Source organism: Amia ocellicauda, chromosome 14 (assembly GCF_036373705.1).
Source record: "Amia ocellicauda isolate fAmiCal2 chromosome 14, fAmiCal2.hap1, whole genome shotgun sequence".
NCBI lineage: Eukaryota > Metazoa > Chordata > Actinopteri > Amiiformes > Amiidae > Amia > Amia ocellicauda.
Window position 1 is genome coordinate 20126899 of NC_089863.1, and position 18459 is coordinate 20145357.

An 18459-nucleotide genomic window follows, 5' to 3' on the forward strand; every position below is an offset into this window, starting at 1 on the left:
TGGCTCCACAATTTTCTTATAGTTTCTAGGGATCTAACACTGCTATTAAGTTTGTATGTGTCATAATCCTGTTCTCAAGTGTAACAATAGCCTTCTTGAATATAACTTCTGTAAAATATTACACATGGTGGGACAGAGACTAGATGTCACTTTTTATTACATTTCAATTAAATATTTAGCAAACCTGACGATATACTAAACTAATTAGTGACTGTAGTTATACTTCTGATTTTTATTTTTCATTACTATAGTAATCATTGGTTAACACACATTAAATGTATAACTAAAACACAATTTTCATCTAATTAAATTTTCATACGATGAAAAACAAAACTAATGTTGCCAGAGCTGTGATATATCAAATAATAATCATTCCAGTACAGCCTTCAATAATTTTCAAATGATTTTACGATGTAATGTAAAACATCGATTTGGCTGTACTATTTAAACAAAAACAAAAATGAAGTTTTTGAAGTCTTGAAGTTGTACAACTCATGTTTAAATTTTAAAATTAGTTTCATTATTCAGCTGAATCAGTCACGACTGATACTCTCAGATGTATGTTGTATGTTGTTGGCAGAGAGTCAGGTTGTTTTTGTTAGTAACGATGCAATTTTAAGTTTCACTATAATATAATTTATATTAGCAGCTATTAAACCTTTGAATATAAATTTGACTGGAACATAACAACATAAGAAATGTTACAAACGACCGTGCTCGTTTGGTGTCCATTAATAACTAAGTGATCCAAGAATACTATCCAGCCTATTTTTACATGTTCCCAAACAGTCAGCTTCAACCACATCGCTGAGGAGTTTGTTCCAGATTGTGACGACTCTCTGTGTGAAGAAGTCTCTCCTGTTTTCCATCTTTGAATGCCTTTAAGCCCAATTTCCATTTGTGGAATATTGCTTTCAACTTTGCTCCTCAGATATTGTCGCCGCACGTAAAGACTTGCACGTAAAGCTCCCAGGTCGCGTTGTTGTAGCCCAGATTTCCGCAATTGTGCACAGATTTGCAGAGTCCCACTGATCCCATCGGTAGAGCAGCGCAGATCTGGACACAACTGCGGAAATCTGCGCTACATCACCGCAGTCAAGCGGAGAGAGGAGCAGGGGGCGTGGTAAACCTCATAATTGAAATTGTGATGACAGCTAAACCAACTTAATCAATTCCCTTTCTTCGCTCCACACACTTAGTAACATTTCTTTTGAATTTACGTGGAGGCCAGAGCAGGACATTTTACCATAGGAGGACAGTCGTGTAGTCCTGTCACGAACGCACACATTATATTAAAATAATAATAATAATAAAGCAGACAGTCCGCCCCCAAGTAAAATAAAATTTGTGAACAAAAACAGCATGCTTTTAAAAACACAACCAAGAAAAACGAAAAACGACTTTTCTATATACGTTTTTAAAATACAAAGGGTTTCATTTCATTTATATGGGGCTCTTGTAAAATTGTAGGGTTTTCAGATATATACACTGATTGACTGATTGATGTCAGTCATACATTAAAAAAATACAAAGTTTCCTAAATAATAAAGGAAACAAAATAAATGTCTTCAAAATCAGCACTTTAATGATAGAGACTTGCAGCTCGTCCATTCAAGACAAGAAATACCTTTTCCAGCCAGTAGGGAAAACTGCGTCGCTGTCCAAATGCCAGTGCTGAAGTGTGTGGAGAAATCGACTCCTGTGCTTGTGAAGCACTGAGCGGCACCAGAGCTATATTTCCGCTGATTGCTGAGCAGTGTCCTTCCACAGATTGAAAGACAACGAGACCCACCCAGGCCCACAGACTCCAGGGTGCTGCAGACTACGCATCGAAAGGGCATGTCTCAGAACTGAGGATCTCTTATTCTTTGTTAACCCAATTAATTGGTTTTGAGATACAATCAGCGAAAGAACTGTTCACAGCTGTATTACAATCGTCTTTAAACTCTTTAAACAGAGGGAAAAAACAAATCACAAACAGAACAAAAAGTCCCGGACTTTGCCACACTGCGGTTCACAGCAACACAAAAAAACACCTGTTGTGCCAGTTTAAATTCCTTTATTTTTCTTTTTTAATATGCGATGGATAGATTTTAGAGAGCTGTACTTCAAATATTATTCTGCTCTGCTTTCACCTTTATTTCAAGAAGTCAACAAAGAAATACCAAATTGCATCGCTAGGTGGCAGACATTTAGAATTGGAATACACCATAGAAAATAAATACACACGTAAGAAGGGACAACTAAATAACAATGAAAGGGCAGATAGGCATATGTGTCGAAAAAAAGGGACTTATCAGAGACAGATGCCAGATTATTTAAAACACACACACTAACGCTGATATAACCCTCTACTATGCTTAGAGATGCTTTTTGCAACGACCAAATATCTCACTAATGTAGGGGTTACCAAACCTGGTCCTGGAGGTTCCCCTACCCTGCTGGTTTTTGTTCCAATCGAGCTCTCAATTACTTAATTAAACCCTTAATTAAACCCTTAAGTTATTTAATAAGGAGCATACATTTGAAATTGTATAAAAAGTTGGTTCCTGAATAAGTTCCTTATATGTTATGTTATATGTTATACTTAAAAGCCCTACTGTTTAAAATAATTAAATGGAAATTATTAAAGTCAAATACCTTAACCACTCAAAACTTACTGTCCTACAACATGAAACAGGATGGGTATCTATCTTTTGCCTTCTGCTGTGGTTGTGTGCTGTAAAAAACACAATTCAAAACTAATTACTTTTTACCCTGGATAAGGGCGTCTGCCAAGAAATAAGAAATAATATTAATGCAATGGATGTAGAGGGAGTGAAGTCAGTTTAATTGGTGGATATATAAAACATCTTCATAATCGCTTCATTTGTAGATTTGTTTTTTGCCAAAACAGTAGTTGAGTAAAGAAATTAGAAGGGTAAGGGTGTTAAGGGTAAAAGGGTTAAGGGTAAAATCATGAATTCTGAAATAAAGTTATGATAATATGCATTAAATTTCTAGCATTTTTAATGTAATATAACCTGCTGCAATTACTGCTACTACTAATAAAATTATGAAAAGTCCTATGAAAGGTTAAAAATATGTATGCAAAACTGGCATGTTTTGAAGTGTACAAATTACAGTCGAGTGCTTTATTCATGTCCACAAAACTGGAGTATTCCCTTTCAATACTTAAATAAGCTTGTTAAGTGGATGTAGTTTTTAAAATAAATGAGAACAATTATTTAGAGAACATTTGGGTTAACAATCACTTACATAACGTTTTACATAATATTACCAGGGTAACACCATTATAAAAGCACTCTACACATCTGGGACTGCAAGGAAGGGAAAGAAAGGGATTTTGCCCTTTCATGGTTTAGATTAGTGAAAGAAGATCTTAACCTTCCATATTTGTAATTTGAATAATGTATTGGTGACATCATAGCTGTGTGTGTATATATCTATATAGTTTAAGGTTGTTATATAGAAAAGTAATTGTTTTGTTTGATTTTGTTTTGAAAAGGATGCAGTTTATGTTCATATATTGGATGTTGCTTGCTATACTCATGTAACCGGGCTCATTGCGTGTATGAGCACATTACAGTGACACAATCCCTCTCTGAATGCAGTAGTGAATAAACGAACTACTGAGTTGGGAGACCCGTCTTTTGGCAGTTCGTTGCTCTGCTGGTGGAGCTGTGGCATGCCCGAAACGGCACAGTTGTGATCTGAGCGGGGGCATCGACCTGCACAAATTACACACACACAGGCATTAACCTCAGCGTACAAGAGATTCTTACTCATAGGTCCAACTGAAAGAACTGCAGCAGAGGTAAGGTAAAAAGCGTTTTATTTTTCATAAGAATTGGTGAATAATTTCAGAGACACCATCGTAAAAAAAGAGCAAATCAACGTACAAAAAAATAGTAACAACTCCAATTAGAAACAAATATTTGACTCAACTGTAAACACGAAAGACACTGTTATGGCACATTTAAACAGCACTGTTGATTCACAACTAAAAGTATTATAAAAAATAAGACGGAACACAGTAACCTGGGAAATCTCAGCCAAGGGCGAATGAAACCCTTGTAATAATCGTCAGTTGTCATAAAGTGAGTGCGAACCTTTACCATTTTAAATGCAGCTGCTCACACCAGTAGTGTTATATAACAGAAAATAAGGAGTTAATTTATTAGTCGTGGATGCATCACACATAGTGCACAGACACAGCATAATGAATTTAGAAATGCCACCTGTAGTGCTGGTGAATACCAAGTGGCAACAAGTTAACTATAACTGCAACTGTAACTATAGGGAGTTCCTTTTTCAGCAATGGCCAGGTTATTGGAATAAACTGGACAAATGCAAGTTCATATTTATAATCAGGGCTTTGGAGTGCAGAGCAGTGGAGCAGCAGGTGTTTGCCTGGAGCTGGAGCAAGGACAATTTGGCCTCCTCCGCTGCTCCAGATTTATGAAAATCTTATGTTTGACCATTTTAAGTTTAATTTTATTTTGACTGAATGCAGGGGGTGATATTTCATTAATTACGCTTGCTGTCTTTCTGAGTGACACGTTTCATTTCCCCTAATCATGTTATGCTCCCACACATCAACAATGCGGCTCCTCCTACAGAACTGTATTCATCCATCCGTTTAGTACAGACTGTGTTCGCTTAGGAATGCGAGCTCCTCAACCCGCCAGACACATGTGCAGTGGCAACCAGCTGTCAGCCTTGACCGGTTCTGATTGGTTTTAAAAGGTCTGGATGGAGCGCAGCCTGCTAGCAAAAACAGTCATCAGACGGTAAGCGCGCATGTGTGAAGATTATCAAGGCTTAATGCAGGCTGCATAAAACTCTCCAATGGCTGGTTTCACAGACCTAAAACAACATTGGGTAGGCCACGATTAGTGCTGGGTCGTGAAACCAGCCCACAGTTTTGTAGAGCGTAACTTCTCAAAACCGAACTCTAAAGCAGTTTCCATATTGCAAATCTAATTCTAAAATTTATAAAATCAAATTATCCTCATCCACTATTGTTATTTTTATAGTCTGAATCTGCTTTATTTCAGGTATTATGTTCACATTTCTGTTTGCAATTATATCTGCTTATGTAAAAAAGGTAAGATGTTTGTTTCTGTCTGTATATGACATGGTAAATACAGCCATGCAAATTAATTCCCATATATTCTGATTAATTCCCATGGAAAGTTTCCACCATTTTTTTTTCCCCAAACGCTGAAGACTACTGGCGTTTTATTAATCAGGAAGTCAGGATTAGACCATTTCAGGGTGAATTTGCAGGGTGTCATGGTAAAGTGAGTGATTCTGTTAATTTTCCACTAAGGTGTCAGGGTTGTGGAGATTACAGTGTTCTTAAAGCAGTTATGACGTTTAATAGTTGGGCTTTTGAAAGTTAAGTCGTTAATTGAAATTTCTTTGCATACAAACTGTTCAATTTCTATCCACGGATTGATGCGTTTATTTCAGTATAGCCATTTTGTAATATATTGTAGTTGGCTAGCAAGGTAGCAATGATACAAATTTGGTGCATTCAGACCTCCTTGTAGTTTACTTTTATGTAGTGTGGTTAACTTTATTTATTACGTTTTTATTAGGTTTATTAGGTTTTCTTCCAGTAAAATGTAGTAATTATTGAATATAAATTTTGGAACCAATTGGTTGTATTTTGTACTGGGACCACAGTGAAGAGATAGTTAATTTTGGGTAGAATAGACATTTTAACTGTTGTAATTCTGCCAATAATAGAAAGTGGTAAGTTCATCCATCGGTTCAGATCATCTTCTATGTTTTTTATAAGTAGAGTGAAATTGAGATGGAATAAGTGACAAATTGGTGGAGATATTGATGCCAAGGTATTTGATATTGCCAGTTGAGAATGGGAGAGCAGGCGTTCAGGCTGCAGCATTCCAGGAGTCTCCACATAAAGGAAGGATTGCAGATTTTGTCCAGTTTATAGAGTAGTCAGATACGTCAGAGAATGTGTTTGATTTAAATTACTTCTTGTATTGACTCTATAGGATTTTGAAGGTACAATAAAATATAATCTGCATAGAGGCTAATTTCGTGATTTGTACCGAGAGTCTGAATTCCAGAAAGGTTGTCATTTTGTCTTAGTGCAGCAGTGGTTCAAGAAATATAGCGAAGAGGAATGGAGAGTGGACATCCTTGTCTGGATCCCCTATGCCAGGGGTGGCTAACCCTGGTCCTAGAGAGCTGCAATCCTGCAGGATTTCCAGGTCTCTCTTAATTACCAATCATTGGATACCTTGAACACAGGGACATTTTGCAATTTTAACAATTAAGACACAATTGGTTCAACTAAGCAGTTAACGATCTGGATAGAACAGAAGCCTGTAGAACCTGCGGCTCTCCAGGACCAGGGTAAGCCACCCCTGCCCTATGCAATGCAAAGCTTTGTAATGCAATTCCATTCGTAATGACCGATGCCATTGGTGAGGTGTAATCCAATTATCCAATTATTTTTATTCAGTGTTGCCAATAGAAATGTCCAGTTCACTCTGTCAAAAGCCTTTTCTGCATCTAATGATTCAATTATTGTTTTTAATTCATTTTGAATAGGCGAAACATGTTACTTGAGGAATGTCTACCTTTAATGAAGCCGGGTTGATCGGTGTGGATGAGCAGCGGAGTTACAGATTCTAATCGGATGGCTAGAGCTTTACTAATCATTTTAAGATCTGTATTTATTAAGGACAGGGGGCAATAGCTAGAGCACAGTGTTGGGTCTTTGTTCGGTTTAAGTAGTACTGAGATAAGGGCTGTATTTATGTGTGGCGGAATCGTTGAGGATTGTTTAATTTCGAATGTCATTTTGGTAAATAATGGTGAGATTGTTTGCCAGAAATGTTTATAGAATTCTATAGGGTAGCCGTCGCCTCCTGCAGCCTTAATGTTTGACATAGTTAATTGCTTTTTTGAAATCGTTTGCTACAAGAGGTGTATCCAACTTATCTGCTTGGTCTTTATTGAGTTTTGGGAGTGTTATGTTGTTTAAAAAGGAGTCGATAGCTGCTATGCTTGGTATACTTAGGGATTGATATAAATTACTGTAGAATGTGCAGAATGTGTTATTGATGTCCTGTTGTATGATATTTCTCTCTGAGTCCTTGATAACTGGAATGGTTGATTTTTCTTGAGTTGGTTTGCCAAAGAATTAAATTCAAAGTTGTTATGTCTTTGTCTTTGTCTTTGTATCAAGAACTGTGTATTTTAATTTAAAACGTAATTGAGTTTGAATTTGGTTTCTCTTAATTAATTTAGAACTATTTCTGTTGGATTGTTAGAATATGAGTCTTGTAATAGTTTAAGTTTTTGTTCTAGATCATTTTCAAGTTTTTGTTCTTTTTCTCATATGACGAGTATGATATGATTTTCCCTCTCAGTACTACTTTGGCCGTTTCCCATAGTAATAATGATGGTATTGCTTTCTTGAAGAATGTGTCAAATTCTTCATCTTTAAGCAGTGATGTATTGAGGAGCCATCAAGTGGGAGGTTTTTGTAAGAGTAGATTGTTTAAAGTGAATGCGATGGGTGCATGGTTGGATATTATAATGGGGTGAATTGTAGTCTCTGATGCATCTGACATGATTGAGTTACTAGTTAGAAATAAATCAATGAGAGATAATGTTATGTGAACAGGGGAAAAGTGTATATATTCTTTTATTAATGGATGTTGCAATTGCCAACTTCCACAGAGACCAAGATCATTACTATACTGCCTGACTGTTTCTGCAGAGCGCCACACTCTGGAATGATTAATAGTATTTGAGCGATCTATTGGGCTAGTGGTTGTGTTAATGTTCCCTCCAATTGCAATGACTGAATCTGAGAAATGTAGTAGTTTTGTGAAAAAATTATGAAAAAAGATGGGTCATCATTATTTGGCCCATAAATATTGTTAAGTGTAGCATTGATTATAATGTAACACCACTCAGGGTCTGCCACAGTGGTTTTATGAAGTAATGGAATGTTTTTGTTAATTAAAATTGAAACGCCTCTTTTTTGTGAGTTAGAGGTTGCTGAGAATACTTGGTTAAAGACTTTAGATTTTAACTTCAGACAATCAGATTCTGAGAGGTGGGTCTCCTGCAAAAAGTTTCCACCTTTAAATATTCCCAAAATTGTGCAATCTTAATTATATAGTTTTGTTTGTTTTCTTTTTTAACAGTTCAAAAATGTTGCTGCTCCAAATCCTTGATTATAGTAACAGGTTTTATTTTAGGAAACAATTAAACTAGTAATACAAGAGGAGGGTAATTAGTCAGACATATAGGCCTAATGTATATTTATGTGCATAATGTACTTCGACGTTTCAGTGGAAATGCGTATTAAGCAATGTTAATAATTATTTCAATAATTCAATAATATATTTTATGTTTAATATGTATATCTGTTAAAATAATATTATACAACATATCAAATTCTTAACTCTTCATAAAGTTTCTTACCTGTATGGCGCACCAGCACGGGATGTTTTATCGGTAAGGCTTACTTGACCCACTGCAGCCATGACACTACAGTCTGTCACCTGAGTGAACCCGCTGGTGAGATTTAAGTCTTCCTGACTGACTGAAGCCCTTGCCACACTGGGAGCAGCAGTACGGTTTCTCTCCCGTGTGAACACGCTGATGAGATTTCAAGTTTCCTGGCTGACTGAAGCTCTTCCCACAGTGGGAGCAGCCATACGGTTTCTCTCCTGTGTGAATGCGCTGGTGATAAATAAGGTGTGTTGCTTGACTGAAGCACTTCCCACACTGGGCACAGCAGTACGGTTTCTCTCCTGTGTGAATGCGCTGGTGATAATTCAAGCTTGCAGCCTGACTGAATCTCTTCCCACACTGTGTGCAGCAAAACGGTTTCTCACCTGTGTGAATACGTTGGTGAGTTTTAAGATATACAGATTTATGGAAGCTCTTCCCACACTGAGTGCAACTGTACAGTCTTTCCCCTGTTTGAGTGCGTTGGTGTTTCTGGATTTGATGTGAGGGGGGAGTGCGAGAGCTGGAGGGTCTGGGACGCAGCTGTCTGCGCTGTGATGATGGGCTCTCACCCCCGATTACACTGTCACTCCCTCCACTGAGCCCCTTCCTCGGAGCAGTCGACTGAGGGTCACACTGTCCATCTACAGGATGGAGCTCAGCTGCCAGGTTACAAATGTTTTCTATAACATGCTCAGGTTTGATATTATGGAGTGCATCTTTGAAAAGGGTCTGCGTACTTGGCTCCATTGTGTGAACAGTCTCTGGTGTATCATCCTCTGTTTTAATGTGATCAGACACCAGACTAGATTCACACCGTGTTCTGGTTCCCAGTTCAGTACCAGCTGCGCTGGGTCCACACTCAGATCCTAGCCCCCTAAGTCCCTGTGTTAAACCCTCATTCTGTGGCTCCTTATTGTGGTCAAACTCCAGTCCCTTGACCTTGAGCTCCTCCTCACTCTGTCTGCTCTTGTGCTGCTCAGGCAAAACTGGTTTGTCTTCAGTATCTGTGGGCTCTGTGTCCTGCCTCAGACTGGAGCTCCACTCCTGCTCACAGTGCTGCTGCTCAATGGGAGCCCTTTCCCCAGAGTCAGGGAGAGCGCTGGCCTCTACAGCTCCTGGGGGAGAGACCAGACATGAGAACAGCAGCTCTGAGGCTAGGCAATAAGTACAGAGCAGAATAAAGCAGAGACCATACTGCTCAGCAGCTTCAGGTCATAAAAGTGTCCAGTCAGAGTGCATCTATACCACAAAAGTCAATGTTAAATAACATCAAGTTACAAAGTCCAGCCATCTAAAATTAAAATCATACCAAACAAAATCAACAAAGTTCAGACAAATTGTATGAGGTGCCGTTAAAGACATAATTCACCCCGTGGTACATACACTATCCTGAGACGTATACACTATATACTGAGAAGTGCACACACTAGATACTGAGACACATACAGTGAGATTTCACATCCATTTACAGTGAGATTGATCATCAGTCACATGTCCGCTCAGGTCCACCCATTAGCTCACAAAAGAGCCATTTTTAAGATATAGCATGAGGTGTAGCCAGGGAAGGGTTTCATTTATTTAAAAATGCATTCTTGTCTGCAATATGTCCCACTAGAATTAGCTCTGTCTGAATAAAACAGCTGTCTCCCGCAACGAGTGTATGGATAATTACGATAACGTTGCGCTATATAAGTGTATTGGTGTAGCCCAATACAATCTCGTGTTGTTTATATTGATTGCCCCTAAAATCGAAAGCAAAATGCATGGAATTGTAAACAATTTTTGTTATATCAAAAGCAAAAAAATAATAATAATCATAAGCAAATAATGTTAAATTGAGAGCAAAACTCGAACTGATTGAGTCCATTTCACTGCCGCGCTCGACTGCAGGCCTGTCTGCGGCTGCGATGCTGCGATCTTTGCTTTGACCTCCAGTTTCTTTGCTTTTGTTTCCCTCCGTTTACGAGTTTTGTCGCTGTTTGTCGTGAGGGAAGGATTTACAGGGAGGCGTGGATCCTGGGTCTCCATTGGTCCAGCAGGTTTGAGTGACGGTTCTTCCTGACCCAATCAGTGAGCAGATGGGCTTTTTTTTGTTTACAATCTTTTTTTATTTTGAATTCGTTACATATGGCGCTAATCTGAGTCCATATGTATGCGCTTCTCAGTATGTAGTGCATGTATTTCAGTATGTAGTGTATGCATCTCAGTATGTAGTGTATGTACCAAGGGGTGAATTATGTCCCTAACCGCACCACAATTGATATTGATTACATCTTGTTACATGATAATTGGATTTGAAATCTCCATTCCCAGCTAACAACAGTGTGTGTTAGCGGGGTTCTTGCAAAATTTTTAACCCTCTAAAAACTAAAGCGACCAAAAAGTTCTAACCATTACTTTTTTTGTACACCGCAGATCAGAAATAAGAAATCATTACTTATTTATTAAACAAACAAACGTAAAATATATCAATACTTACTTATTTTTCGAAAAACAAAAACAGAAATAAGGATAACGGATATTTGGATAACGAATCGGAAATAAAAAAATTAAACATTCAGAAATACTGTAAACAGTAACAATAAATAAGTATCCATTATCTATTTACTGATAAATAGGGACAAATATTAACAATACGTTCTTAGTTGTTTTTCGAAAAATCAGAAATAAGGAATAAGTAACCTTATTGTTTGAAAAAATAAAAAATGAATAAGGTATCAAATGTACATAGGTGGATTACGTTTCCATCCATTATACTCAGCGGGCTTTCCTCTTTGAGTTTGTGTCAATCTGCCCCTGTTGTTGTTGTTGTAGTTGTTGTGGACTTTAAGTTGTGCTGTTCTACGTGTGCTTCACGTCTTTCTGGACTCTTATTGGCCGCTTTGTTAATTGGTGTTTATTTGGGATAAAGGACTCGTGTTAAGACCGCTACACACACACAAACCCGGTGTGCATCAGACGCAGAGATTCTGGCAGCGTTCCTGTATCGCAGATTTCCACACATCGGCGTAGATCCACCAATGGGATCGCTGGAATTCTGCAGATCTGCGCAGAACTGCGACAATCTGCGCTACAAGAACGCCACCATGTGCAGAGGGCAGTTAAGCGCAACACCGACTCCGTCCTCAGACTGAATTAACTAGTGATTTGAAGTTCCTTGAGTTACTTACCGTCCGCTGCTGCCCGGGTCTCTCCCTCTCTCCTCCCGGCTCCTCGGCTCTGCACAGGCGGCCCGTCCGCTCCGGAGCTCCAGTGACACACAGCCGCCTCCCCCGCCACCATGAGCTCCTGCAGCCTCCGCCTCAGCGCCTCGTTTTCTCTCTGTCTGCGGGTTATTTCCACCCGGGACTCCGACACCGTCTCTTCCACCGCCTTCCAGATCTCACACAGGGCGGCTCTCATCAGCTCGGCCAGCGCCGAGGACAGGCGGCCGCTCAGAGCCGCGGACACCGACATCTTATTCCAATGCAGACAATGTTATGATAGTAAAGGTAACAATAGTTAAGATATTCGTTTGTAGTCTAATTCAGAACGGTGATGTTTTAAAAATAAAACTAATTCGATAATCAAGTGAATAAAATCGCGGTTTTACTGCCTGAACTCGTGGGCAGGTCGCTGCGCATACTTTGGTTCAAACCGAAGCTCAAATCCTCTCCCGGCGGCGCTCAGCACTGAAACGGGGGGGATTCTTGGGTTGTGACGTCACTGTATAGCTGAGGTTAAAGAGCCAGTGTTGTGTTGAAATACAAAAGGGGGGGGGGGGATCTTCAAGGGAGACGTAGTGGTTATTTGAATAAACCTACTGTAAATAATAAATTAATAAATAAATAAATAAATAAAACAACGCTTTTGTGTGCATCAGCCCTGCTTAACAACTGTAAATAATTTAATGGAATGAAAGGATGTTGATCTGATAAGAGCCAAAATGTTACAATGGACAAATCGTTTTAATTTATTACAGTTATTGTTTTATTAGTAAGTACTTTGACCTAGGACTTTAAACTGGAGTGTGGTTTGTTTATCTGGTATCGATATCAGAAGAAATAATTCCATAAAGTCCTGTTATCTAGTGACCCCCACACATATACTCAACAAAAAAAAAGAAAAACGTCCCTTTTTCAGGACACTGTACTTTAACTTTACAGATTTATTTAACTTTATTGTAAAGTGTTTAAACAGTGTTTTCCATGCTTGTTCAATGAACCATAAATGAATGAACATGCACCTGTGGAACGGTCGTTAAGACACTAACAGCTTACAGACGGTAGGCAATTAAGATCACAATTAAAAAAACTTAGGACACTAAAGTTAAGTATAGGACCTTTCTACTGACTCTGAGAAACACCAGAAGAAAGATGCCCAGGGTCCCTGCTCATGTGCATGAACGAGCCTTAGACATGCTGCAAGGAGGCATGAGGACTGCAGATGTGGCCAGGGCAATAAACTGCAATGTCTGGACTGAGGGCTTGTAGGCCTGTTGTAAGGCAGGTCCTTACAGACATCACCGGCAACAACGTCTCCTATGGACACAAACCCACCTGCGCTGGACGATTTCCTGCAAGACAGGAAAGTCAGTGTCTGCCATGGCCAGCGAAGAGCCGCATCTCAATCCCATTGAGCACGTCTGGGACCTGTTGGACCTTGCAAGTGCCTTGGTGGAAGAAGAACTGGCAAATCTGGTGCAGTCCATGAGGAGGAGATGCACTGCAGGACTTAATGCAGCTGGTGGCCACACCAGATACTGACTGTTACTTTAAATTTTGACCCCCCTTTGTTCAGAGACACATTATTCAGTTTCTTTGAAACTTGTTCAGTTTATGTCTTAGTTGTTGAATCTTTTTATGTTGATACACATATTTACACATGTTAAGTTTGCTGAAAATAAAAGCAGTTGAAAGTGAGGACGTTTCTTTTTTTGCTGAGTTTATAACAAACAGCGATCAAATCCCCTGAAAACAAGACCACGTTGATACACAAGTCACCACAATACTTTCACTAATACGAACTCAGATTAGCGGTGATGTTAATCTGCATGAATTAACCTTGAGGCTGTTTCATTTTATACAAGATATAGGTTTATTAAATAAAAATTAAATAGACAACATGTATTTGCAACGATAGGATAGAGACAAGCAGGGTGGATTAAAAGTAAGAGTGAGGGGAGATCTATCCAATACTCAAGTTTTGACTCGGCACAAAACATGTAAAATAACACACAAGTATTATGATTACGCTGTCGTTCCTACAATTTAGATTCCATACACAACTCGGTTTTATGTAATTGTGGTTTACCTAATTCTTGACTAGTACACGAAATATACAACCTGTGCGGTTTACTGAGTTTCAGTTATGCATACACTCGATAGCGGGGAGGACTGGCAGACTGCTTTGACTTGAGGACGGTTGCAAAGCTTTCAGGTTTTGGTGGAGAAGTTCTGGTTCCGTTCAGTCTTCCTGGACTTCGTCTCCTTGGTTTCTTCTCACAGGTCGTTCCACTCCAGATTGTAACACTCTCAATTGCTAGTTTTAACTTTCTGTTTTTATACATTTTAGACAAAGAGATTCTAATATCTTGCCTTCCAAACTTGTGATTGGTCAGTGTAGTAGTTTTAGTAAATCCCAGGATACACTGATGAAGAAGTAACAAGTTTATTACAGAAAACATAAATACAGGTTAACCTGGAGCTCTCCTCTCACATGAAGTGAAGCAAAGAACTCAAGATGAGAGTTTGGAGACGCTTTTTGTACCTTCAGATAGGCAATAGGTTGCAGTCTTATCTATCAGAAGTGATTACATCTAATTAAAATACAGTTGTAGAAAATAGTTTACCACATGCATAATAATTAACATAGACCTAAGTTTGTTGTTGATGTTGAAATGTTTGATAAGTTGATTGGTGCTGGTCAGCATTCTTAGGCAGCAGATGTTTATCAAAGACATTGTTGTAAGTCCTTAACCAAATACCTGTGCCCCAAAACACACAATCTCTATACTGTTTGACTGTTTCAGCTGATTGAATATCCTAGAAGACAGTGGCTGAATGAAATCATGAGAAGACAATGCTTGATTGAAGTAACCTCAGGTTTGGGGTAATAAAATTGAAATTCGAATCGAAGCAGTCTTTGCCATTCCTCTCCATTGATTCCTACAGAATGTGTAGGCTATTGGGGGTGTGATGGCTTTGAGGAATGTGAAAATGGTTAAAATGTTACGTAGAGTCACAGGCATCGACTACGCAGGGGATCAAGGGCTTAAGCTCCTCCCCACCAAACATAAAAAAGCAGGGCTCAGCCCCAACTCTGGAATTTTGTCATGTAATCACGGAAACAGTATCACCACCCCCCTCCCCTGCTTTTGCTAATTATTTTATCTGACAGTGTTCATAGGGGTTTCTGTAACTCAGCCCCCCGCCGGGAATTTCAAAACTCAGCGCCTATGCCTAGAGTTTCTAACTCTCCATATTGTCAAGTTTTAGTTCTATCAATTGCATTTTCAAGTCCCTCAAAGCATGACCTTACAGTGGATACCAAACAAGCCAGGTGCTCTTTTTCGGTGATATTAAATTTGCTTGGAATTCCAGGGGGGGCTGGTATGATGTCCATGTCAGTGGAGGATAAATTAGGATGTGTGAATAACTCTCTTACCAAATGATAATGTTGCATTGTATGTGAAATATAAATGGTCCAATGGATGTTTTAGCTAATGCTCTTTTTTTAAGACCAGACATGGCTTGAGCATGTTTTGGTTCTGAGGTAGAATTACTTAAGAGTCATTCAATTAGTTTTAAGTCACCTTTTACTGTTTGTTATCAAACTAAGGATGAAGTTGGTAACACTTCTGTTAGCAGCATATAGCTTGTATTTGGATTTGTTGCCCTGGTCTATGGAATATATAAAGTACCTAGAATGTCTGTGAAATCTTCAATTGGAATTTGGAGATGGGGCATGTCAGCCCATTTGTCAGTTGGGGGGGTCTTCCAGCATGGATGTGTTATCTGTCATACTTTGGTGAGCACAGGCCTGTATTGTAAAACACAGAACTTTAAAGCTTTCTCCTTAAGTCCTTTAACACCAGCCTACATCTCTCAGTTAGGAAGGTATATGAATTTGTGTATATATTTGCCAAAATAAGGTTGTATGATTTACAGAACATAAGAACATAAGAAAGTTTACAAATGAGAGGAGGCCATTCGACCCATCGTGCTCATTTGGTGACCATTCCAGTCAATTTTTAAATGTTCCCAAATTGTCGGCTTCAACCACATCGCTGGGGAGTTTGTTCCAGATTGTGACGACTCTCTGTGTGAAGAAGTGTCTCCTGTGTTCTGTCGTGAATGCCTTTAAGTTAAATTTCCATTTGTGTATCCGGGTCTGTGTGTCCTTGCTGATCTAGCAAAGCTCCTCAAACTAAACATGTAAAGGTAAAGGAGTTTGAACTTATGTCACGGACCCTCTCTGAAGGGGGGTCTATGTGGGGGATGTGAATTTGTGTATCTCATGTACCAAGGTGCATCTATCACTTCAATTTTAACAGGGACAATGTGGCTGTGGAGTTTTACAGTAAAATGTTGTCTGCTTCTTTTATGACCAAAATCGAATACCCTTATGAGGACTGGTTATACGTAAATGTATGGAGAGGCACAGGCTATGTTGAGAAGATATTAGAAGCAGTGGGTTAAAAAAATTTCACTGGTGGCTTTAAATTTGCACTGTATGACTTTTACTATGGTGGATTACACAGACATTGTTTTAAGGAAAACAATCTTTGTGAAATCAATGGATTTTAACCAATTTTTAAAACAAGCGATGAAGAAAATGAATATTCTCACCTCCAGAATGTAGTGATATAGATATATACACCGATCAGCCATAACATTATGACCACCTGCCTAATATTGTGTAGGTCCCCCTTTTGCCGCCAAAACAGCCCTGACCCGTCAAGGCATGGACTCCACTAGACCTCTGAAGGTGTGCTGTGGTATCTGGCACCAAGACGTTAGCAGCAGATCCTTTAAGTCCTGTAAGTTGCGAGGTGGGGCCTCCATGGATCGGACTTGTTTGTCCAGTACATCCCACAGATGCTCGATTGGATTGAGATCTGGGGAATTTGGAGCCCAAGTCAACACATTGAACTCATGATTCATCAGACCAGGCCACCTTCTTCCATTGCTCCGTGGTCCAATTCTGATGCTCATGTGCCCATTGTAGGCGCTTTCGGCAGTGGACAGGGGTAGCATGGGCACCCTGACTGGTCTGCGGCTACGCAGCCCCATACGCAACAAACTGCGACGCACTGTGTGTTCTGACACCTTTCTATCAGAACCAGCATCAACTTTTTCAGCAATTTGAGCTACAGTAGTTCATCTGTTGGATCGGACCACACTCGGACCACACGGGCCAGCCTTCGCTCCCCAAGTGCATCAATGAGCCTTGGCCGCCCAAGACCCTGTTGCTGGTTCACCACTTTTCCTTCCTTGGACCACTCCTTACGCTTGCCCGTTTTTCCTGCTTCTAACACATCAACTTTGAGGACGAAATGTTCACTTACTGCCTAATACACTCACCTAATGGATTATTAGGAACACCATACTAATACTGTGTTTGACCCCCTTTCGCCTTCAGAACTGCCTTAATTCTATGTGGCATTGATTCAACAAGGTGCTGAAAGCATTCTTTAGAAATGTTGGCCCATATTGACAGGATAGCATCTTGCAGTTGATGGAGATTTGTGGGATGCACATCCAGGGCACGAAGCTCCCGTTCCACCACATCCCAAAGATGCTCTATTGGGTTGAGATCTGGTGACTGTGGGGGCCAGTTTAGTACAGTGAACTCATTGTCATGTGCAAGAAACCAATTTGAAATGATTCGACCTTTGTGACATGGTGCATTATCCTGCTGGAAGTAGCCATCAGAGGATGGGTACATGGTGGTCATAAAGGGATGGACATGGTCAGAAACAATGCTCAGGTAGGCCGTGGCATTTAAACGATGCCCAATTGGCACTAAGGGGCCTAAAGTGTGCCAAGAAAACATCCCCCACACCATTACACCACCACCACCAGCCTGCACAGTGGTAACAAGGCATGATGGATCCATGTTCTCATTCTGTTTACGCCAAATTCTGACTCTACCATCTGAATGTCTCAACAGAAATGGAGACTCATCAGACCAGGCAACATTTTTCCAGTCTTCAACTGTCCAATTTTGGTGAGCTTGTGCAAATTGTAGCCTCTTTTTCCTATTTGTAGTGGAGATGAGTGGTACCCGGTGGGGTCTTCTGCTGTTGTAGCCCATCCGCCTCAAGGTTGTACGTGTTGTGGCTTCACAAATGCTTTGCTGCATACCTCGGTTGTAACGAGTGGTTATTTCAGTCAAAGTTGCTCTTCTATCAGCTTGAATCAGTCGGCCCATTCTCCTCTGACCTCTAGCATCAACAAGGCATTTTCGCCCACAGGACTGCCGCATACTGGATGTTTTTGCCTTTTCACACCATTCTTTGTAAACCCTAGACATGGTTGTGCATGAAAATCCCAGTAACAGAGCAGATTGTGAAATACTCAGACCGGCCCGTCTGGCACCAACAACCATGCCACGCTCAAAATTGCTTAAATCACCTTTCTTTCCCATTCAGACATTCAGTTTGGAGTTCAGGAGATTGTCTTGACCAGGACCACACCCCTAAATGCATTGAAGCAACTGCCATGTGATTGGTTGGTTAGATAATTGCATTAATGAGAAATTGAACAGGTGTTCCTAATAATCCTTTAGGTGAGTGTATATTCCACCTACTGACAGGTGCCATGATAACGAGATTATCAGTGTTATTCACTTCACCTGTCAGTGATCATAATGTTATGGCTGATCGGTGTATATATACACAGCTCTGGAAATAATGAAGAGACCACTGCAAAATTATCAGTTTCTCTGGTTTTACTATTTATA

General features: G+C 39.8%; 1 protein-coding gene across 1 annotated transcript; it reads right to left on the bottom strand.

Moving 5' to 3' along the window:
* Window positions 1-3818: 3818 nt before the first annotated feature.
* Window positions 3819-12166, bottom strand: LOC136767849 (uncharacterized). Its single transcript, XM_066721892.1, has 2 exons — window positions 11685-12166; window positions 3819-9629 (listed from the first exon to the last, which is right to left on the bottom strand). Exons 1-2 carry the CDS (start codon window positions 11968-11970, stop codon window positions 8548-8550), a joined length of 1368 nt encoding a protein of 455 aa, XP_066577989.1. The 5' UTR covers window positions 11971-12166; the 3' UTR covers window positions 3819-8547.
* Window positions 12167-18459: the final 6293 nt, after the last annotated feature.

Excerpts from the sequence above, each read along its gene's own strand:
- LOC136767849 (XM_066721892.1), bottom strand. The coding sequence starts at position 11,970 with ATGTCGGTGTCCGCGGCTCTGAGCGGCCGCCTGTCCTCGGCGCTGGCC. Across the intron at positions 9,630-11,684 it reads GACCCGGGCAGCAGCGGACG|GAGCTGTAGAGGCCAGCGCT; the intron begins GTAAGTAACTCA and ends TCTCTCCCCCAG.